This window comes from Hyperolius riggenbachi, chromosome 12 (genome assembly GCF_040937935.1).
Source record: "Hyperolius riggenbachi isolate aHypRig1 chromosome 12, aHypRig1.pri, whole genome shotgun sequence".
Classification (NCBI taxonomy): Eukaryota; Metazoa; Chordata; class Amphibia; order Anura; family Hyperoliidae; genus Hyperolius; species Hyperolius riggenbachi.
Window position 1 is genome coordinate 176,066,599 of NC_090657.1, and position 23,514 is coordinate 176,090,112.

The 23,514-nt window shown below is 45.7% G+C and overlaps 1 protein-coding gene across 2 annotated transcripts in view; it reads right to left on the reverse strand.

Moving 5' to 3' along the window:
• Window positions 1-587: 587 nt before the first annotated feature.
• Window positions 588-23,514, reverse strand: part of COL20A1 (collagen type XX alpha 1 chain) — a 298,926-nt gene continuing 275,999 nt past the window's right edge. For both annotated transcript variants that reach the window (XM_068264036.1, XM_068264037.1), the window contains exons 32-38: window positions 16,261-16,332; window positions 11,943-11,978; window positions 10,635-10,701; window positions 10,291-10,479; window positions 8,892-8,969; window positions 8,663-8,809; window positions 588-3,860 (exon numbers count right to left, since the gene is read on the reverse strand). In XM_068264036.1, coding sequence (XP_068120137.1) covers window positions 3,832-3,860; window positions 8,663-8,809; window positions 8,892-8,969; window positions 10,291-10,479; window positions 10,635-10,701; window positions 11,943-11,978; window positions 16,261-16,332 — 618 coding nt within the window. In that variant the 3' untranslated portion in view covers window positions 588-3,831. The remainder of the gene's footprint in view (window positions 3,861-8,662; window positions 8,810-8,891; window positions 8,970-10,290; window positions 10,480-10,634; window positions 10,702-11,942; window positions 11,979-16,260; window positions 16,333-23,514) is intronic.

A 23,514-nucleotide genomic window follows, 5' to 3' on the forward strand; every position in this document is an offset into this window, starting at 1 on the left:
GTAATAAATGTCAGAATGTAAATCAGGGATTTATAAGATTTTACAATAGGCAAACTGACAATCATTTATACATAATTATTGTAAAAATGAAGCACTTTTTTTATTACATTATTTTCACTGGAGTTCCTCTTTAAAGATCTTATATCCATTCTGTTAAAGGACCACTATAGTGGAAAAAGTAGGCAGTTAAACTCTGACAGAACTGACAGGTTTTGGGCCAGTCCATCTCCTCATGGGGGATTCTCTTGGTTTTTTGTTTTTTTTTCTCAACAGCATTTCCTGAACAGCAGTTTAACTGTCAAAATGGCAAGATACCAGCCAGCCTCCCTACTCACTTGCATGCTATTTTGTCAGTTAGACTTTGTTTTCAAAAGCATTTCCTGTCCAGCAGTTGCAAAGTCTAACTGACAAAATAGCATGCAAGTGAGTAGGGAGGCTGGCTGGTATCTTGCCATTTTGACAGTTAAACTGCTGTTCAGGAAATGCTGTTGAGAAGAAAAAAAAAACCCCGAGAATCCCCCATGAGGAGATGGACTGGACCAAAACCTGTCGGTTCTGTCAGATTTTAACTGCCTACTTTTTCCGCGATAGTGGTCCTTTAACTTTACAAATGAGGGAAAAGAGGTGGAACAATTTCAGAAAATGTCTGTACACTTCACTTAAAGCACACGTGACCTGAGGCAAAGCTACCCAAGGTAAGTACAGAGGTAAGGTCATGCTGGATCCACATACCTGCGTGCATTGTCCTTTCCTCTACTCCTCCCTACTGGTCTCCATAATCACTCCTTGAAAAATATGACTTTTGGCTAAAGAAAAATTTTCAGCCAGGAAGAGGCGGGCTTGCAGCCATGCTCCCTCCCATCACTCCTCTTCCCCTCCCCATTCACTCCCCTTAAAGCAAATCTGTGGCGAAAGAAAAAGTTAGATATTCACTGCAGCAGGAAGTTTCTGGATGCCCCAGAGGCCTCCCTGATCTTCATCAGCCCCTCCGCCACTTGTCAGGACAAAGAGAGGAAAGGACAATGCACAGAGGTATGTAGTACCAGCATGAACATCCTCTGTGTTTACCTTAGGTAGGTTTGCCTCGGGTCGGATGTCCCTAAAGAAGGTAGCTTAACAAATATTGATGGGCATTACAATTGGTCAACGAGATGCAACTAATTCTGGATTGCATGCAAATTTCAATACAAACGGTATGCAGAATAAATTTGGGCCAATTAAAATCACCTCCTGCTAATTTTGATAGGTCTTATTCCAAGATGCATGTGATTTGCATTACATTTGTATGCCATCTGGCATTATTAGTATTTCGAATGACCTCCTCTAGTGGGTGCAGAAGTTGATTGGCAGAGAAATACATGGGGCTCTGTATACTGATATTTATTTTATCCTATCCAGATGCCTTTCCTTGCAGTGTTATCCAGGATCCCAAGTAAGACCCCTTCAAAGGAGGGTACCATTGGCTTCAGTAAGAGAGCAACTATCATAATCTGCACTGTAGAGGTGGCCCTAAGCAAAACATCCCTCCAAGTACACAAATGGTTGCCTGATTATTATTAGAAAACAAACCCATGTGAGTAGCTCCCTCACCCCCATCTTTTGTTATAGGTTTTGATCATACAACACCAGGATAGCTCCCTCATTGGCTTCCCCCAACCCTCCTTTTCTGAAAGGGCAACAAAATTGTTCCCTGCCCTTTAGCATTGGCCACTGGAAGGTCCCCGCTTTCTTTAAGGACATCTCCCTCCACCATCCACTATAGCACAGGTGTCAAACCTAAGGCCCGTGGGTCGAATGCGGCCCGCATGGGCATTTTATGTGGCTCCCAAGACCTTCCAAGGAAACACACTGGTGACACGGTTTCTGGCTGTAACAATGACATTCAAGCAGGGGTGGAGCAACAACCCACCGCCTCTCCAGTGAAATTGGCTGTGAAGTGGCTTACTCTTGGTATGCAAACTCCGCCCCACCTCCCTGTGCGCCTAGTAAAACACACACCCCTTTTCTTCCCCCGGCATCCTCTCCCCACATTGCAGAGAAGTGTTGTAGAGGAGCAGGGCCGGAGCTACTATAAGACACTGTAGGCATGTGCCTACAGGCGTCTGATGATGGAAAGGTGGCCCACTCCCCTCCCCAAGTGCCTCCCTCCATCCTTACCTATGCAGATTCCGGAGAAGAGCCAGCTCTCCCTTCACTCGGGGCACCTCCAGCTACTTAATATTGAGGTTATTCTGGCTACCTAATGCTAAAGGGCACCTCTAGCTACTTAGCATTAGGTAGCCAGAGGAACCTCAGTATTAACAGGCACCTCTAGCTACTTAATACTGAGGATAGGTCTGGCTACCTAATTGTAGCTACCTTTGACAGCCAATAGAACTAAGGGAGAAGTGACAGCTTGGCCAATGAGCATACTTGCTCTGCGGTTCGGCAGAGGGTTTCTGGGTTTGAGAAGGGTGTAGTTTAGGGTTCCAGGACATCTGTGCCTATAGGGTCTTGTGATTTAAATCTGGACCTGAGAGCAGTGTAACATTTAGCTGCTCCAGCACTGCGTCGTGTCTCTGTTCTTCCTGGCAGCCGCATGCTCTATGCTGCATACCTCCAGCTTCCAATCACATGACATGCATTCAGAGCCATAGGTTTACAGCATAGAGCATGTGACTGTCAAGAGGAACAGAGGAAACCCAAAGCTGCACTGGAGCAGGGAAATTGAACTGCTCTGCAGAAGGGGGAGGAGCAGCAGGTCCCTATAGGCCACACTCCATCCCTGAAGCTTATGACACTTTGTTTGTTTATCGAGCTTTAACATTTACTGAATAGTTTCAATTTTACCCACAATCTAGACTGTGTTGTAGATTTGGGCCCCTTACATGATTTATTTTGACACCCTTGCCCTACAGAATCCCGTAAGAAATAAGGAGGCGGTTCACTTTTCTGTCCTGAACGATCTTCTGCATGCATACTGATTGGGTCAGCCCAATGGGGTACCAAGGGAGGCACTAGTCTAGTTTAAGGGACCCAGCAGTAAACCTCATAGGGAACAGTTCTCTCCAATCACAGCACCCTCTTACAGCGCAAAGCACTGTGATTGGCCTAATAGTGTGGGCATAGTTTACCGCAACCTATCGGAAATCTATCAGAGGGTGCCATCCACCCAATCACATTAGCAAAATTTCCCTATGAGATTTCCTGCTGTGTTCTCTAAAGTAGACTAGCGTCCCAAGGGCCATCACCACAATCCATCTAAGCTCTATTTTTGCCATGGCAACAGCCAGGTCTCTTAGAAAGAACATTGCATCAGACCTACGGAACAGCTTCTCTACATACTATGAAAATAACGCAAGCAAGGTAGGCAGGATGTCCACTTCAACATTATTGCAGTTGACTTGCATCCCCCAGGCTGTAGGCTGAATGAGCCACCTAAACATGGATTAATCGAATGATAGTATGTGGGAGATTCATTAATGATTCATGAGCTATCAAGAAGGCCCATGAACTATTGGAGATGATTGTTTATAGTTGTGGTTGCACGATCATCCAAACAGCAGCGGACAAGCGAATAACATCCGAGGGTTTCCTCCTCCATGGCTTCTGTACAATGCCCCTCAAGCGGTAAGTTATTTAAATATCACACTGTGAAATAATGCGGAATGGTGCTCATTGCTCTGGATGCCCTGGGCCTCTTCGTTTGAATTGCAGAGCAGTTCTTGACTGCAGGGAGAGAGTTTAAACCTGGATGACTGTCGTACTGCGTTCCTAACCGGCTTCAGCATCAGGAAAGCCATCTCCGATCTCAGCTGGATTCACCCGCTGTGCTGCTGGGCAGGAAGGGGGTCAGGGTATGAGGTCCAACTCCTCAGTTCCTGGAAATGGAAGATAGAGACGCCTGGGTGAACTTACACAGAGTGTTTATTTCTAGCACAGAGTGGCCAGAGGACAAGCATAGTGCTATGAAGATTATCAGATATACAGAATTTCCTGCTACACAGTACAGATTATTCAAGCCTAGAATAATGGTAATGTGATATAATTGGGGTCCCAAAATACAGATAATGCCCCATAAGAATGAACAATGGCATTCTAACACTGGTAGCCTTAAGCCCCATGCACACGCTCAACAGCGGTCTTTTATGCAGCACAATTATCAAACAACTTTTGTTGTGAAACAACCCAAAAAAGTTGTTTTCTGTTGTTCAAAGAACTGAAAGACTGATAAAGTGTCAATCCAACAGTTGGATTGACGTCTTATCAGTCTTATCAGTTGTTTAAACAATAGCAAACAACTTGTTTTGGGTTGTTTCACAACAAAAGTTGTTTGATAATTGTGCTGCATAAAAGACCGCTGTTGAGCGTGTGGATGGGGCTTTCAACAATGGCACACTGGCACTTGGGGGCCCAAGAACTAGGACACACTGATACTGGGGGACAAAGAACAATGACACACTGAAAATTGTGATCCTGGAATAATAGCCCATTAATACTTCTAATGACACATTGACATTCTGGGCCCCAAAACAATGACACGCTGACACTTGGGGTCCAAGAACAATGACAAACTTTGACTTTCAAATTGTCTTTTGACAAATAAAAACTTTTGAAACTAAAAGTACCCACACATCTAGCAATAATGGGCAGATTCCACCAAGAGACAGATCTGTCGGCTGCCCATACAACACAGGCAGATTACCCATCAATTACATGCTGAATTCAATCCAGAATCAGCCTTGTGACGCTCTATCCAACCACCTCGCGGACCCGACGCTTTCCGCCCTAATGATAAATGTCCCCCCGGTGCCCCATGCAAGGTATACAATACCTGTCCGCAGCCTCCGCTGTCCATACATGCAGGGCCGGCCTTAGGTTTCACAGCGCCCTGAGCGTTACCAGATTTTGGTGCCCCCCCCCCCCATTCATCCTCTTTGCACCCGTGTGCACGCAGACACACATGACCATGTGCAAGATCACCTTTAGTGTACAGTATATAGGCAGATTCCCCCCTTAGTGTATATAGGCAGATCCCCTACTTTGGTGTATTTAGGCAGATCTCCCCCTCCCTTTTAGTGTATATGGGCAGATCCCCCCTTTAGTGTATATAGGCAGATCCCCCCTTTAATATATATATAGGTAGATCCTCCTTTAGTGTATATAGGCAGATCCCTTTTAGTATATACAAGGAGACACCCCCCTTCCTTTTTAGTGTATATAGGCAGAATCCCCCTTTAGCGTATATACTCAGATCCCTTTTGGTGTATATAGGCAGATTCCCCCCTCCCCTCCTTTAGCGTATATAGGCAGATTACACCCCTTTAGTGTATATGGGCAGATTCTCCCCCCCCCCCACACACACACACACACTTCCCCAACTGGGAGGCAGTTGGAGAATCTTACTTTACTGCTTGTAGCTGGGGACAGAAGCTGTCCAGGAGTCAGAAGTGACAAGCAGGTTTCTCACTGATTAGTGCGCAGAGCAGACATCGCCTGTGAGCAGCAGGTGGTGTTACTGGCACACAGACTCAGCAAGAGGCAGCAGCAGGTTCCTGGAGTCTTTGTCCCCAGCGGCACCAGGGGGCGGATCTACCACTCGCAGCAGCCACAGACGGACCCGAAGCCTGCAGGCAGCAGGTATAGATTCAGCCAGGGCCAGTTTAATGCACATCACGTGCGCTCCCTGGAAGCCGGCGCCCTGATCGACCGCTCTGGTCACTCAGGTCAAAGGCCGGCCATGCATACATGCGTGCCCCACGTGGTTGCCTAGTAAGGGTGCGTGTGACGTCAGACGTGGACGCGTGATGTCTGACGTCACACACGCACCCACGTTACTAGGCAACCACGTAGCGCACATGTATGGACAGTGCAGGATGTTCGGAGCAAGCAGTGGCTGTGGACAGTTAACGTACCACTTGTACTGGGCACTAGGGGGGGGCATTAAACATTAGGGGGGGCAGTGCCAGGTTTTCATTGCATTTATCTTGTCTCAATATTGGTCATCGTTAGAGCTGCGCACTCAATTGCCCTACAGCCTGCAGCATGTCCAGTCGACTTATGCGAGTAATTTCAACCCAAGTCGCCTGATGTATGTCCACCATAAGAACAATGGCAAACTGACACTTGGGGGTCCAAGAACAATGACACAGAGGATCACAGAACAATGACACACTGACACTTGGGGAGCAAATAATGATGACACACTAAGACTTTGATTCCAGAACAATGACCCAGAGACAGGACAAGGTCCTCCAGCACCCAAGGCTGAGACACCAAAGCGTGCCCCCCCATCCTTCCCACCCCAGCCGTCACACACTGATTGCTATTAGACTGAGGTGCCCCAGGGCCCCCAACTAGTTATCCGGCTTGCAGCCACTGCCATGCATCCCCTTTTCTTATTTTTCTCTGCTTCAAACATAATAAGGGAATGATGGCTGTGTGAGCTGTGCGCCCCTCCTACACTGCGCCCTGAGGCTGTAGCCTCTCTCGCCTGTGCCTTGGTCAGGCCCTGCAATGACCCACTGACACTGAAGAACAATGATACCCCCCTCCCTCCGTCTCCCCCAACATTCATCCCTCCCTCTCTCCCTCCCTCCCTCCCCTCAAAGAAGATTAGTGGCAACACTTCGGGAGGATCTAACCCATTGGTTCCCATTATTGATAAACAACCTCAGGAACACGATGCCAGGCAGGCGATAAAGACGTGTTCATCCAACTGCAAATTATTATATTACCCATAAACATCCTGTCTTTATGTAGCTTAGCCTCACAGAACACTGACATAATAGTCATAATGTATTAGGATACATACACATACACTTCATATAGAGATGAAAGAAACAGGTACACAAATTGTTTACTCTACAAGCTACCATAGAATGGTAAGGTTACTTTTTAGGCACTTAATGGTAATAGAAATGTTTTCTAGTAGATTATTTTGTTCTTCAGGTGGTAACTACTAGTCCTCGGTGTATGAACAGATTATTAGGCTAAGCCCTGAAGGTACAGAAACATATGAAGCTAGTCTGCTAGTTTCTTCATCTCCATGAATTTCTTGTGATACCCTGTTTCCCTGAAATTAAGCCCTAGCAGGAATTTGGAGCAAGCTCAAAATATAAGCCCTCCCCCAAAAGAAAGCCCTAGTGACAGTAAGACTAAAAGGTTTTATTACTGGAGCTGATGGTCTCGTGGGCAGGACCATGGACCAATCACTGCACTTGCTGCTACTCAAGAAGTGCAGTGATTGGCCCAATAACGACCATCAGCTCCAGTAGAAACACAGGTTCCCATACTTCTCCCCCATAGGTTAAAGTTTGGCGAGACCCATTGCCATGGAGCTGGGGGTAAAAGGAGGACACAGGAATACACGGGATAGAGGAGGACATGGGTACAGAGGAGGACACGGGAACAGAGGAGCACATGGGTACAGAGGTGGACACCGGGAGGACACTAAAGGTACAAGGAGGACACAGGAGCACACAAGAGGTGGATCCAGCAGGGGAAGAGGCAGCACAGTGGGGAAGGCAGGACAAATTTGCCGATGACACGACCATTGTGGGTCTCATCACCAAAAACGATGAGAAGGCGTACCGCCACCAGGTCGAAAGCATATGCAGCTGGTGCAGAGAGAACGGTTTGGTCCTAAACACAGCAAAAACGGTGGAGATGATTGTTGATTTCAGGAGGAGCGCTTCTACCCCGCCTCCAATCCACATGGATGGCATGGAAGTGGAAAGAGTCCCCAGTGTCCGCCTACTGGGCACAACTATCTCCAATGACCTGAGGTGGAACACCAACACGACCTCAACACAGAGGAAAGCCCAACAGAGACTTTTCTTTCTCCGCCAACTGAAAAAGTTCGGTATGGCCCAAAAACTGCTGACAAATTTCTACTCAGCCACGATCGAATCCGTCCTATGCTCTTCCATCCTGGTCTGGTACACCAGCTCCTCCGCCAGCGACAAGCTCAAACTGCAGAGGGTCATCAAATCTGCAGAGAGGATCATCGGAAGATCCCTTCCCACTCTGGACCTCCTCTACCACTCCAGGCTGAACACCAGAGCATTAAAGATTGCCAACGACCCCTCACACCCAGGCTACCGCTTCTTTAATCAGCTCCCCTCGAGCCGGAAGCTCCGGTTCCGATCCATCTACACCAGGACCTCAAGACATAAGAACAGTTTCTTTCCCTCTGCTGTCAACCTCCTGAACTCTCGCCATGGAAATGCCTATCCCCACCCCAAAATACCAAGACGCACTGAGGCACTTTGCACATAGCTCAAGCGTACTTTTTTTGGTTGTTTTTTTATTGTATTGTAACTTATGCCATTGTCTCCCTCTGCATACATGTTCTTTAATGCTCTGTTTTTCTGTATAATGTTCTGTTACTACTGCATGTCCTCTATCTGTAACTACTGTGTACCGTGTATCAGTACCCTGTAAGTGCCAAGCCCAATTCCGGGCACGACCCAGTCGAGCTTGGCGAAATAAAAGTTTCTGATTTCTGAAAAATTTCTGAACACACAGCACAGGAACTTGTGTGTTCATAGAAGTATAAGACATCCCCTTTTGGTGCAAAAGTTAATAAAAGACACTATCTTATTTTGGGGAAAACACTGGTATCTGTCTGTGATGAAATACTTCAGAAAAACTGACCAAGTAATCTATAGTCACCAGTTACCTGATGGGTAGCATAATGATGCTTCACAACCACCTCCTACCCCTGGAGGTCCATGTTGTCCAGGATCCCCAGGACTTCCAGAAGGACCAGGTCGACCAGGGAAGCCTGAGGGTCCTTGATTTCCAAATGCCTCTTTTCCTGGTAGACCTGGGTGATAAAAATCAAATTTAGTGATCTTAATCAGCAACATAAAGAGGTATGTTTCCAGAAGATGGTGTAGAGTGACTACCTGTTGGCCCTGAGGGTCCTGCTGGGCCTTCTCTATCTTGTCCCGGAGGTCCTTTCTCTCCAGGATATCCTTTTGCTCCTAAAATATAAATGACTATTTAATATAAGATGCCTCAACAAGCATCTAGGAAAAGAAGGAACACATGATAGATACTATGAAGTGAGGGCAGAGCCAGTTTAAGCAGCAGGAGGGCCCCGGAGCAAAGGTGACCCCCACCCCCACCAAAGTCAGCCCCTGTGGCCCCAGATCTGGCCTGCCACATGTCCACACTGACCGAGGGAGAGCCACTAATTGTGTTCTGCATTGCAGCACTGCATAGGATATGTAGAGGCTACACGCATCCACTCTACAGTCCCCACAATATCTTGCATTGCCTGCTCATATCAGATGACGCCTCCTAGCCAATGAGCAGTCACATGGTACAAGCAGTAGGCGATGCAAGGGATTGTGGGGGCTGTGGTCCGGAAGCATGTGGCCTATGTATCTCCTAATCATCGTTGCAATGCCATGCAGCCAGCTACACGTATTTACAGGGGCCTGGAGCAGTTGGAGAAAAGAACACCTGGAGTTCTGGCAGCGCAGGGGGTCCAGGAAGCTGTTGGGGGCCCGGGGCAATTGCCCCTTTGCCTTAATGGCAGCGCCAGCCCTGAGTGAGGGTCAAGGCAAAACTTGCTCTTCTCGGAACATCTCAATGATCAGTGTTCATCACAGGTAGAGATTGGGTTACCAGATGGTTAGTCTTACAATAGGACTCTAGTTTTGGGTAAGAGGGAGGAGTTAAAGTTCTCTAGCAGAGTACAGGAAGAATGCACTTAGCCTTTATACTTGGTCCCTCTCCCTAGGGATGCGTATTAGGATTCAGCAGAAATTACATTTCTGCATTTCTGGTTGGTAATCGGCATTTCTGATTGCGAAATGGAAAACGGAAATTGGATTTGTGCAGAAATGCCGCATTACCGCAACTCGTTAATTTTAGCCCATTCACAGAACTCGGAAACATTGGACCAATCAGAGAATGCAGAGTCAACTTGGAAGCATTTGGCCAGACAATATAGAAAATGACCAAAATAAAAAGGCTCCTCGGAAATCGTAATCCAAAATCCACGGAATCGGAAATCGGCATTTCCTACTATCTCTAGCTCTCCCTAATCATCACTTTAGTCTAGCGGCTCAGTTTCAGGTACATATACAAGGGTAACACCTTGTGCTCCCGGTAAATGTGGAATAAAAATCAATGATTATTATTAATAAGCCAAGGCTGGTGACCACCCCTGGTAGATCTATCTCCTAGGTCATGGACTACACTGGTTGTGCAGAAACTCAGCCCCAGCTTTTAGCTGAACCTCCTATATTTGTACACCTGCTACCTTATGCCAATCTACTTGGTGTGTAGATGTACCTCTTTCTCCTGGGTATCCATTCCTGGCCGGATAACCAAATGCCCCATCGACACCAGGTTCACCTTGTTCTCCTGGTGGTCCTGGTGGTCCAGGTGGACCAGGTTCTCCAGGCTTCAACTCCACATCCCAGAGAGGGACAGGCTGGATGTCCTGACCTCGGAGAACAGTGTCCAGTTTCACCAGGTGAGCTGTGTAACCGAACAAAGACAAACACAGCAGGGAACATAAATCAGACATGTTAATGCATCAGGGACTGGTGGACCTTTCTGAGGTCTGAGACAGATACAACATATAATTATGCAATTCAGGTACAGAAACTGTAAACTATTTGAAGGGCACTCACCCTGAATGAGCCTCTCACACACCTGGTTCACCAAATGGTAAAGGGCCGCCACGGACTGGGCTTCTCCCTGTTTAGGAAAGACGTGGCCTTTAAAGAAGAGGTCCAGGCTGACTAAAAGTAGCGGTAAGTAGTTACACGATTATACGTATTCTCCTTCTGTAGGAAAAAGCTCTTTATGTACCTTCACGGATCCTCTAATCCAGAGTTTCTCAACTCAATCCTTAAAGGATACCCGAGGTGAGAGGGATATGGGGGCTGCCATATTTATTTCCTTGTAAACAATGTCAGTTGTCTGGAAATCCTCTTAATCTTCTGGCTTAAAGGAGTTATCAGCCTTTTATAAGTAAAAATATGGCTACTTACCCGGGGCTTCGGACTGGACCGGACCATACTGCAAGTCCTGAGTGAGGGTCAAGGCAAAACTTACTCTTCTCGAAACATCTCAATGATCAGTGTTCATCACAGGTAGAGATTGGGTTACCAGATGGTTAGCCCCGGGTAAGTAGCCCTTATATTACTTATAAAAGGCTGATAACTCCATTAAGTAGTGTCTGACTCAAAACCCTTGAACAAGTATATGGCTAATGCAGTAAAACCTGAGTCTGCTGAGTCAAGAGTATCTGATCTGCTGTATGCCTGTTCAGGGTTTATGGGTAAACGTATTACAGACAGTTGGTCAGGAGGACTGCCAGGCAACTGGTATTGTTTAAAAGGAAATAAATATGGCAGCCTGCATATACCTCTCACCACTAGTATCCTTTAAAGTGGACCTGAACTCTTGCACAGGACAAAGGGAAAACAGAGAAATGTACCCTGTTTGTATTTAGAGAGTTTAGCCTGTCTAATTCCCTTTCATCTGTGGCTATTAATAATTGTAATTTGATTTCTCAGCTGTGTCAGCTGACTGCCATGGAAGAGAGCTCATTTGTAAACACAGGATGTTAACTCTATGCCTGCTTCCATGAAAGCAGGAAGCAGACACACTGCAGATATATTGCAGGATTTGTATCGGCTGTTAGAAAGAAATGTTTTTCTTTAAAGGTAATTGTGCTGTTGCTTATCTTTTAGAGCAGAGAGGAAGTTCTGAGTTCAGGTCTGCTTTAAGCAGTGAATGGTGCTGAAACATAAATCATTAAACCAGATGGGAAGAGCGTGCACACAACGGCCCCATTCCTTGCATAATTCCACCAGAAGATCTGATCAGGAGGGAAGTGATTTCCTGCCCGTCATATCACACCAGCCTCATCGCTTTAATCAAGAGAGGAGCAATTAGTCTTTCCATAAAAAGCTCTGCTAATTACCACTCACCTTCTCGCCCTTCTCCCCTCGGGTGCCCGGAAGACCCTGCAAAGACACGAGAGGGAAGAATTAACGAGGACTCAGCTCAGTGAACAGAAATCTGCAGTGAAAGCAGATGGGAGACAGCCATTGCCGATCAATAGCTTTAGTGGAAGTCAGGAAATATGGGGTCCAAGAAGATGCTGCAGGGTTAAACTAACATCACTGAGAATACAGCCTATCCATTCACTAGAGGCCAGTGACATCACTGAGAAGGCAGCCTGTTCATTCACTAGAGACCAGTGACATCACTGAGAGTGCAGCATATCCATTCACTAGAGACCAGTGACATCACTGAGAATGCAACCTATCCATTCACTAGAGACCGGTGACATCACTGAGAGTGCAGCATATCCATTTACTAGAGACCAGTGACATCACTGAGAGTGCAGCATATCCATTCACTAGAGACCAGTGACATCACTGAGAGTGCAGCATATCCATTCACTAGAGACCAGTGACATCACTGAGAATGCAACCTATCTATTCACTAGAGACCAGTGACATCACTGAGAGTGCAGCATATCCATTCACTAGAGACCAGTGACATCACTGAGAGTGCAGCATATCCATTCACTAGAGACCAGTGCCATCACTGAGAGTGCAGCATATCCATTCACTAGAGACCAGTGACATCACTGAGAGTGCAGCATATCCATTCACTAGAGACCAGTGACATCACTGAGAGTGCAGCATATCCATTCACTAGAGACCAGTGACATCACTGAGAGTGCAGCATATCCATTCACTAGAGACCAGTGACATCACTGAGAGTGCAGCATATCCATTCACTAGAGACCAGTGACATCACTGAGAATGCAGCCTATCCATTCACTAGAGACCAGTGCCATCACTGAGAGTGCAGCATATCCATTCACTAGAGACCAGTGCCATCACTGAGAGTGCAGCATATCCATTCACTAGAGACCAGTGACATCACAGAGTGCAGCATATCCATTCACTAGAGACCAGTGACATCACTGAGAATGCAGCCTATCCATTCACTAGACACCAGTGACATCACTGAGAATGCAGCCTATCCATTCCCTAGAGACCAGTGACATCACTGAGAGTGCAGCATATCCATTCACTAGAGACCAGTGACATCACTGAGAATGCAGCCTATCCATTCACGAGACACCAGTGACATCACTGAGAATGCAACCTATCCATTCACTAGAGACCAGTGACATCACTGAGAATACAGCCTATCCATTCACTAGACACCAGTGACATCACTGAGAATGCAGCCTATCCATTCACTAGAGACCAGTGACATCACTGAGAATGTAGCCTATCCATTCACTAGAGACCAGTGATATCACTGAGAGTGCAGCCTATCCACTCACTAGAGACCCTTGACATCACTGAGAATGCAGCCCATACATTCACTAGAGGCCAGTGACATCACTGATAATGCAGCTTATCCATTCACTAGAGGCCAGTGACATCACTGAGAATGCAGCATATCCATTCACTAGAGACCAGTGACATCACTGAGAATGCAGCCTATCCATTCACTAGAGACCCTTGACATCACTGAGAATGCAGCCTATCCATTCACTACAGACCAGTGACATCACTGAGAATGCAGCCTATCCATTCACTAGAGACCAGTGACATCACTGAGAATGCAGCTTATCCATTCACTAGAGGCCAGTGACATCACTGAGAATGCAGCCTATCCATTCACTGGAGACCAGTGACATCACTGAGAGTGCAGCATATCCATTCACTAGAGACCAGTGACATCACTGAGAGTGCAGCATATCCATTCACTAGAGACCAGTGCCATCACTGAGAGTGCAGCATATCCATTCACTAGAGACCAGTGACATCACTGAGAGTGCAGCATATCCATTCACTAGAGACCAGTGCCATCACTGAGAGTGCAGCATATCCATTCACTAGAGACCAGTGACATCACTGAGAGTGCAGCATATCCATTCACTAGAGACCAGTGACATCACTGAGAGTGCAGCCTATCCATTCACTAGACACCAGTGACATCACTGAGAATGCAGCCTATCCATTCCCTAGAGACCAGTGACATCACTGAGAGTGCAGCATATCCATTCACTAGAGACCAGTGACATCACTGAGAATGCAGCCTATCCATTCACGAGACACCAGTGACATCACTGAGAATGCAACCTATCCATTCACTAGAGACCAGTGACATCACTGAGAATACAGCCTATCCATTCACTAGACGCCAGTGACATCACTGAGAATGCAGCCTATCCATTCACTAGAGACCAGTGACATCACTGAGAATGCAGCCTATCCCCTCACTAGAGACCAGTGACATCACTGAGAATGTAGCCTATCCATTCACTAGAGACCAGTGATATCACTGAGAGTGCAGCCTATCCACTCACTAGAGACCCTTGACATCACTGAGAATGCAGCCCATACATTCACTAGAGGCCAGTGACATCACTGATAATGCAGCTTATCCATTCACTAGAGGCCAGTGACATCACTGAGAATGCAGCCTATCCATTCACTAGAGACCAGTGACATCACTGAGAATGCAGCCTATCCATTCACTAGAGACCCTTGACATCACTGAGAATGCAGCCTATCCATTCACTACAGACCAGTGACATCACTGAGAATGCAGCCTATCCATTCACTAGAGACCAGTGACATCACTGAGAATGCAGCTTATCCATTCACTAGAGGCCAGTGACATCACTGAGAATGCAGCCTATCCATTCACTGGAGACCAGTGACATCACTGAGAATGCAGCCTATCCATTCACTAGAGACCAGTGACATCACTGAGAATGCAGTGTAATTGTTAGGCTGTGTTCAGTTGAAAATAGTAGCTAGAACAGAGAGAGAGAGAGACCACACATAACTGCTATCTGGATGTATCTTGAAGCTGCATCATAATCTAATGACTTTTAGCTATTTGAAAAATACTGCAGGACTCCGAGGAACAGATTTAAACATGTTGGAAGCTGAGTGGTGAGGCCTGGAAACATTTATCAGCTGTCATAAGTCCTGCTGGAGCAGCTCATTAACGCACAAGTTTAATATTAAAATACAGTGATGGTCATGCTCACCCTGCTGTGAGATTGCTTCTTCAGCTGGAGGTTCTGGGGGCTAATTGTCCTCCTTGTACAGCTGGGGGATTCTATGGGCTAATTGTCCTCCTGGTACAGCTGGGGGTTCTGAGGGCTAACTGTCCTCCTTGTACAGCTGGGGGTTCTGAGGGCTAATTGTCCTCCTTGTACAGCTGGGGGTTATGGGGGCTAATTGTCCTCCTTGTACAGCAGAGGGTTGTGGGGGATAATTGTCATCCTTGTACAGATGGGGATTCTGGGGGCTAATTGTCCTCCTTGCACAGCTGGGGGTTCTGAGGGCTAATTGTCCTCCTTGTACAGTGGGAGGTTCTGAGGGCTAATTGTCCTCCTTGTACAGTGGGAGGTTCTGAGGGCTATTTGTCCTCCTTGTACAGCTGGGGGTTCTGGGGGCTAATTGTCCTCCTTGTACAGCTGGGGGTTATGGGGGCTAATTGTCCTCCTTGTACAGCAGAGGGTTCTGGGGGATAATTGTCATCCTTGTACAGATGGGGATTCTGGGGGCTAATTGTCCTCCTTGTACAGCTGGGGGTTCTGGGGGCTAATTGTCCTTGTACAGCAGAGGGTTCTGGGGGCTAATTGTCCTCCTTGTACAGCTGGGGGTTCTGAGTGCTAATTATCGTCCTTGTACAGCTAGGGGTTCTGGGGGCTAATTGTCCTTCTCGTACAGCTGGGGGTACTAGGGCCTAATTCTCCTCCTTGTACAGCTGGGGGTTCTAGGGGCTAATTGTCCTCCTTGTACAGCTGGGGGTTCTGAGTGCTAATTGACCTCCTTGTACAGCTGGGAGTTCTGAGGGCTAATTGTCCTTGAACAGTTGGGGGTTCTAGGGGCTAATTGTCCTTGTATAGCTGGGGGTTCTGGGGGCTAATTGTCCTCCTTGTACAGCTGGGGGGTTCTGAGGGCTAATTGTCTTCCTTGTACAGCAGGAGATTCTGAGGGCTAATTGTCCTTGTACAACAGGAGGGTTCTGATTGTCCTCTCTGTACAGCTGGGGGTTCTGATGGTTTATTGTCCTTGTACTAACCTTCCCCCATTCCTCAGATAATATCCAATAGAAAGAGGGTCAGTGAGCGGCGAGCCTCATAACTACATATTTTTTAAAGCTCGGGCTAGGGAGACATCAACTAAATTGTCCATAAGCAGATGCACCAGTACCAGTACCATAACTAGACCTCTTGGTTTGGCATGTACATACTGTGGGTCCGACATCTCCTACTGGTCCTCTTTCTCCAGGACTTCCACTTAATCCATGGACCCCGGGAGCTCCCTGAGGAGATACAAACATAAATAACGACAGGAAGATGTTAGCAGAATAAATTGCTGGTAAAAGATTTGTACACTTATAGTATAATCAACATAAATGGATAGTGAGGAGGAGCTAAGAAGTGTAGGAGATGGCCAACACTCAGGTATGAGCTTGTCTACAAGTGTATACAGAAAGCAGTGAATCCCAGCCTGAGAAAGGTGCCTGATGGGAAGTTTACCCAGCAACAAGTGATGCCCTGAAATTAGTACCTTATTGTCCAGTTATCAGAGCATTGAATCCTGAACAGCTAAGTGTTGTGAGAATACTACCATTTATGCTAACAGGGAAGTAAAAATCATGTGTAAGGAGATAGAAGCTGCTGCAATTATTGGCTGTAACTAGTAGCTGTACCGTGTAAGCAGGGGCGGATTTCTGGAAAGGCCCTCTTGGCCTACAGCCTTGGGCGGCTGTAAGCCAAGGGGGCACCTGGACAAGAAAAAGGGGTTGCTAAGGCTGAAAATAGGGAGCAACACAGGAAAAAGGGAAACTGTTACTCAAGGGAGCTGTTCATGAAGGAGAGGGGCTGCATCCATGGATGATACACACCGAAAAGGGGGAAAACTAAGTTTTGTAAAAGTAATACCTTTTAATAGCTAACTGATACAGTGAAATGATGCAAGCTTTCTGGGATGTAGTCCCCTTATTCAGGCACATTTCCAGATGTTAGCTGAATTAAAACACTGATGCAGCAGGTAATATAAAACAACAACATAATCTCAGTGGTTACTATTTACCGGTTTTGTAGAAGGTACATAACTTTGTTTTTCTACCTACAAAATTGCTGAAACTACTAAACTCTCTGTTTTTTATCAATGGCTGATGGCTGAAAACCCTGATCGGTGGAAAGAGGAAGTGACATCATCCCAGGAGGTGGTGCTTTTTCTAGCACTGGCAACAATGTGGCATTGAGGTGTAGCTGGAGCAGAGTTCAAAGAGCGGTACTGGGGGGGAGGGGGCATATGAACAACAGCCAGATGCATGCATGATGCCACCTACCAAAATATCTAAAATGCAGCAATTTTTTAAATATGTGCATCATAATATTCCAAATCCTTTAGGACCCTTTCACACTGGCGCATTGTGTTACCCCTTTTTGCCGCAGAGTAATGCTATGCCATTGAAAGTCTATAAGGCATCTCATACCTGGTGCGGTGAGATGCACCAGAAGCACTTAGTTTACCGCGAGAGCAACAGTGCATTGTTGGGCAACATCATAGCTCCCAACTGTCCCTCTTTTGGAGGTACAGTCCCTCTTTGGAAGCCCTGTCCCTCTTTCTTCCTCATTTGTCCCTCTTTCAGGACTTTGTCCCTCTTTCTATGTAAATATATGTATTTCTCTACTAAAAAATGTGTTTGATTGACTCTAAACTTTATTCCCATCCTTTATATTGATATATTGCCAATTTTAAAATGTTAATATAAAGTAAATTGAACCAGGATAGAGAGGACCAGTGTGGTTTGTATTATAAAACATCACATTTTTGTTATGAAATCTTTATGGTATGTGTGACTAGGGGTGTGGTGGGGGCGTGATCAGGGGTGTGGCAGGAGCATGGCTTAAGTGTCCCTCAAGTGTCCCTCTTTCTCATCTCAAAAAGTTGGGAGGTATGGGCAAAATGCTCGGTGACCGGATGTCATGTAAGTCTACGGCGACGCAGCTTTGTAAAATGTTTCTGCGTTCGCATTGCACTTTTCCGTAATTCCCATATAGGCCACAGGAAGTAAGCGATAGAGAGCCTCGCTTCCTGCTTGGCTTGCAGCCAGAAGGGTGATTACCGTGGTAATCCCCGAAGACTATTTTTAGTGTTGTAAAAAAAACTTGTAGTTTTTGAGAAAAATCGATTTTTTAAACTCAGAAAAATGACAATTAAAAATAAATATTTTTCCTTTGCATTCTTAAGATTGATTCTCTCAAAAACTACAAGGTCTTTTAAAAAAATTCCTTTCTTTGCTACTAACCGCTTAAGTTAGTAAAATAATGCAAAAATTGAACTGCATGTCCAAATTGTAATTACGCATGCCCGTATTTGTGAAAATTTACACAAAATTTCAAGGAAACGTAATCAGCAGATTAGGATAATCACTAGTGACCTCTTTTATTCTGCTGCCCTGGGCAGCCACCTAAAATGCCTTGAGCATAAACAGGGCCATTGGTTTCACCATTGGAAGACTATGAGGGTCATCTCCCATTTCTGGAGATCTGAGATTGCAATCACAGCCATCTGGGAGAGCTGAGGCTATTTCCCTATCCTTTTGTCTCACACAGCCTCATACATCAAAGTGTGCTCATTTATGACTTATGTCGAGGTTCCCGCTTCATCCAGAGCTAAATGTCTGTAATATATTATATATAATGAGCGCCATTTCAGCCTCTCTGCGCTGCATTCCTGGATCTCCGGCTTTGGCAGTCTCTGGGTATGTGCTATAAGGAAGCTATAAATAAAAGACCTGCCCTATATAACAGGAGGCTGTTTGTAACTTTGACAAATACATGGAATCATTCTGCAGGCCCAGAATTCAAAGCACTTGATGCATAATTGGATGCACTTTGCTGGTGAAGCCAACATTTAAGACCAACTGCAAAGAAATCTAAAAGAATCAAAAAGTTCAAAAAATATCTGGCTACCGTCTTTATGTCCAAATATGGTCCAGGTAGTCCCTCAATCTACATCAGAGTTAGTTGTTTGGAAACAGGAAATTTAGACATTTGCTAGTCGCAGAAGCTCCATAGGGACCCAATGAATTATCCGCAAGGAAGGGAAATTTGGTGAGCCGCAGCACTGGTAATATTACACAGTGGGGGAGATTTATCAACGCATTACCGACAGTTTTTTCTTCTTAATCTGTTCTAACTAGCAGGGAGAACAGTTGTAACGAAAATTCCACAACGCCGGACGGATTGCGGAAATATGGTCGCATCCGTTCCGGCATGCGGACTTTCCAATGCGGAAATTTGTCCGCATCCACTCCGGGCGCACCACGCCAAACTCACCGGCGTGCTGCACATCAGGGCTCTGCCATCTTGCCTCTAGGGGGTGCGTGCGTGCGCCAGGCACGCCTTTATACCCCTAGGAAGCGTGCCAGCTGACCTAGAGGTCAGCTGACGTTTTTTGCCTGCCCTGATTGGTTGCTGCTTGGGTGGAGACTTCTCTCCCAGGCAGTATATAAGGAAGTGCTTTGTAGTCACACTTCGTCTGTGTTTGCGATACCCTGTGTCAGCACTCAGACCTAGTCAGTTCCCATGTGACAATCCGGCAGGACCCCGGCTCTTGTTACACTTAGCCAGTCTTGTATTTGATATTGCGTTATATATTGGTTCATCACCAGTATATACGCATATTGAACTGTTTTGATTTCCTGTGTATGACTCTGTGCCTGTCTTGACCATCCTTCTGTTTTCTGATTCTGTACTTTGACAGCCTGTACCGTTATCGACTATTGGCTTAGTTTCTGACTATTCTCTCGTCTCACGTTTCTGTACTGTTGCCGCCTGATCTGTTGCCGAACCTCTATTTGTCTGACCTTTCTCCCTTCAGTGGAACGTCTCCCACTGTAGGGTACTATCTGAGGCTTGCCTCTCTGAGACGCCAGCCCTAGCAGACCGTTACTGCCAGAGGCCGAGATTCCTTCACTGCTTCCTTGGAGGATCTCACACACGTGGTTCCTATTCAGAGGTAACCACACCTCTGAGGAATTACCGGGTGGTGGACATTTCCACAATCTAGTGTATTTATTCTGCATTTGTATTTTGTTGCACTGTTCCTGTGTACACTCCCTTTCTGATCTGCCCGCATTATTAGCAATTCCGCAGATTGCTATATAATCGGGTCAATCCTTGTATTATTGGTGATTCTGCGGATCACCAATAATCAAGGCTCTGGGTGTGACACTGATCTTCTCCGATCCTTACAACAGTTCTGCATGTTAATAAGGACCTTCTTAAATCCTAGATAATAGTGGCAATTTAGCGTGGATTTCTAGAGCTGCACTACAGTTAAGAAAAGTGTAAATCCATCCCTAAACTGACGCAGATTACGAAGTGCTTGATAGCAGTTCTAAATGATTGCAGAGTGCAGGCTAGACATGATTTATGTCGTGTTCCTCCCCCCTGCTGAATTCCTCCTCAGAGCCTGCTGCTATCAATACAGCAGGTGTGTTGGTTACCTCAGCAACAGCAATTCCCCTCACATACTGCACTGTCTGAGAGACCTTCCTAGCTCCACCTATTTTACAACAGTTTTAGAAGGAATCTAAGGATTTCTTAAGATGCCTGAGACATTTCTGCATGGATTTCTAAAAACCTACCAATATTGTCTCACAGACACTCTTGATAGATCTGGCCCACTGCCTGTTCCAGTGCGGCGGGTTTCCCTCCCCCCACACACACACACACATGATCCGAGTCATGTGATCTGGGGCTCATTGCATGGCAGCAGAGTGTGCTGCCACTGTGATGCACAGAGATCTGTAATGCTGGAAGCATGTAAATATAAAGCTCCCTTGTAAGCCTGGTCCGCCCATGATGCCAAGTGAGGCGACATCCTCAGGCGGCAGAAGTCTGGGGACAGCACCAGGCAGAAGCAGGAAGTGAAGAGAGTGCCTGGCTAACCTATACTGGGGGCAACTGTACCTAGCTACCAACACTGGGGGCACCTATAACTGCCTGCCAACCAATACTGAGGCTGTTTTTTGGGGTGGCTCACCGCAGCTATAACGTGCGGTGTAAATTGTCGGGGGCTATTATGCCATCACTCCAATTCGGGGGGGGGGGGGGGGGGGGGAGCGCATCCTCGCAAGTTGCCTCAGGCAGCAAAAAAGTCTAAAACCGGCCCTGCCTGCGCTACTCCTACGCCTTGTAGGAGTAGCGCAGGCAGGAGGTGGTGGCGATGTTTGTTTTCTGGCTGCCCGCCTGTTCCCTTGGGGGTATGTAGGTATGTACCTAGGGGGCCCCATGCAATCTTTTTTTTTTTTTTTTTTTTTTTTGCGTATATCAGTCTTGTTAGAAATTAGTGACAGGAAATTTCCCATTGATCTGACAGGAAAATTGTATCGTACGTACCAGGCCTAATGCCTGGTACACATCATGCAATTTCCCATCAGATAGACAGATTAAATAGATAATTGCCGACAGGTCCGATCTGATTTCTGATCGGTTTTCTGATCGCTTTTCCATCACTTCTATATAAAATCGATCAGAAAAAGATCGGGAATCAGATTGGAAATGTCGGAAATTAGCTATTCGATCCATCTATCTGACGGGAAATTGAATGGTGTGTAGCAGGCATGAGAGTTCAATTCAGCCTAAAGATTTTAACATTTGCAACGTATATGAGCTAAAACTTTTATTTTAATGCTTGAGTGATATTCTTTAAGATATCAAAATGAAGAGCAATTTGGATCTCAGTCGGAGGTATTCAGCCCTCCAGCTTAACAGATAAGCTGTAATACAGCAGTGTAATGCAATACAATAAATAAGTGAAAGAATCTATAAATAATAGATGCATTACTGAATATAGCACAGCTATAAATTGGAAAAACAAAAAACCGTGATAGTTTGGCAATTCTAAACATTTTAATTTACATGATATATTTAAATGAGGAAACTCTCTTACACGCTGCTAACCAAACTAAAGTGAAAGAAGAGGTTCATTTACAAGAAAGTGTAAAATGAATTTGCCTGACGCTGTACAGGAGTGGCTTGCTAAAACTGACACTGCGGTACAAAGTTTGTGAAAGCATTACTCAGATCTGTAATTGTGTGTGTGTGTGTTGTGTGTATGCGTAGTGTGTGTGTGGTGTGTGTGTATGTATATATGCGTAGTGTGCGTGTGTGCGTGTGCATGTGTGCGTGTGTGTATGTGTGTGTGTGTGTGTGTGTGTGTGTGTGTATGTATGTGTGCGTGTGCGTGTGCGTGTGCGTGTATGTATGTGTGTGTGTGTGTGTGTGTGTGTGTGTGTGTGTGTGTGTGTGTGTGTGTGTGTGTGTGTGTGTGTGTGTGTGTGTGCGTGTGTGTGTGCGTGTATGTATATATGCGTAGTGTGCGTGTGTGTGTGTGTGTGTGTGTGTGTGTGTGTGTGTGTGTGTGTGTGTGTGTGTGTGTGTGTGTGTGTGTGTGTGTGTATATATATATATATATATATATATATATATATATATATATATATATATACACTGTGGTGTGAAAAACTATTTGCCCCCTTCCTGATTTCTTATTCTTTTGCATGTTTGTCACACTTAAAAGATTCTGCTCATCAAAAACCGTTAACTATTAGTCAAAGATAACATAATTGAACACAAAATGCAGTTTTAAATGATGTTTTTTATTATTTAGTGAGAAAAAAAACTCAAAACCTACATGGCCCTGTGTGAAAAAGAAATTGCCCCCTGAACCTAATAACTGGTTGGGCCACCCTTAGCAGCAATAACTGCAATCAAGCGTTTGCGATAACTTGAAACAAGTCTTTTACAGCGCTCTGGAGGAATTTCGGCAAACTCATCTTTGCAGAACTGTTGTAATTCAGCTTTATTTGAGGGTTTTCTAGCATGAACCGCCTTTTTAAGGTCATGCCACAACATCTCAATAGGATTCAGGTCAGGACTTTGACTAGGCCACCCCAAAGTCTTCATTTTGTTTTTCTTCAGCCATTCAGAGGTGGATTTGCTGGTGTGTTTTGGGTCATTGTCCTGCTGCAGCACCCAAGATCGCTTCAGCTTGAGTTGACGAACAGATGGCTGGACATTCTCCATCAGGATTTTTTGGTAGACAGTAGAATTCATGGTTCCATCTATCACAGCAAGCCTTCCAGGTCCTGAAGCAGCAAAACAACCCCAGACCATCACACTACCACCACCATATTTTACTGCTGGTATGATGTTCTTTTGCTGAAATGCTGTGTTACTTCTACGCCAGATGTAATGGGACACGCACCTTCCAAAAAGTTCAACTTTTGTCTCGTCGGTCCACAAGGTATTTTCCAAAAAGTCTTGGCAATCATTGAGATGTTTTTTTTAGCAAAATTGAGACAAGTCTTAATGTTCTTTTTGCTTAAAAGTGGTTTGCGCCTTGGATATCTGCCATGCAGGATGTTTTTGCCCAGTCTCTTTCTTATGGTGGAGTCGTGAACACTGACCTTAATTGAGGC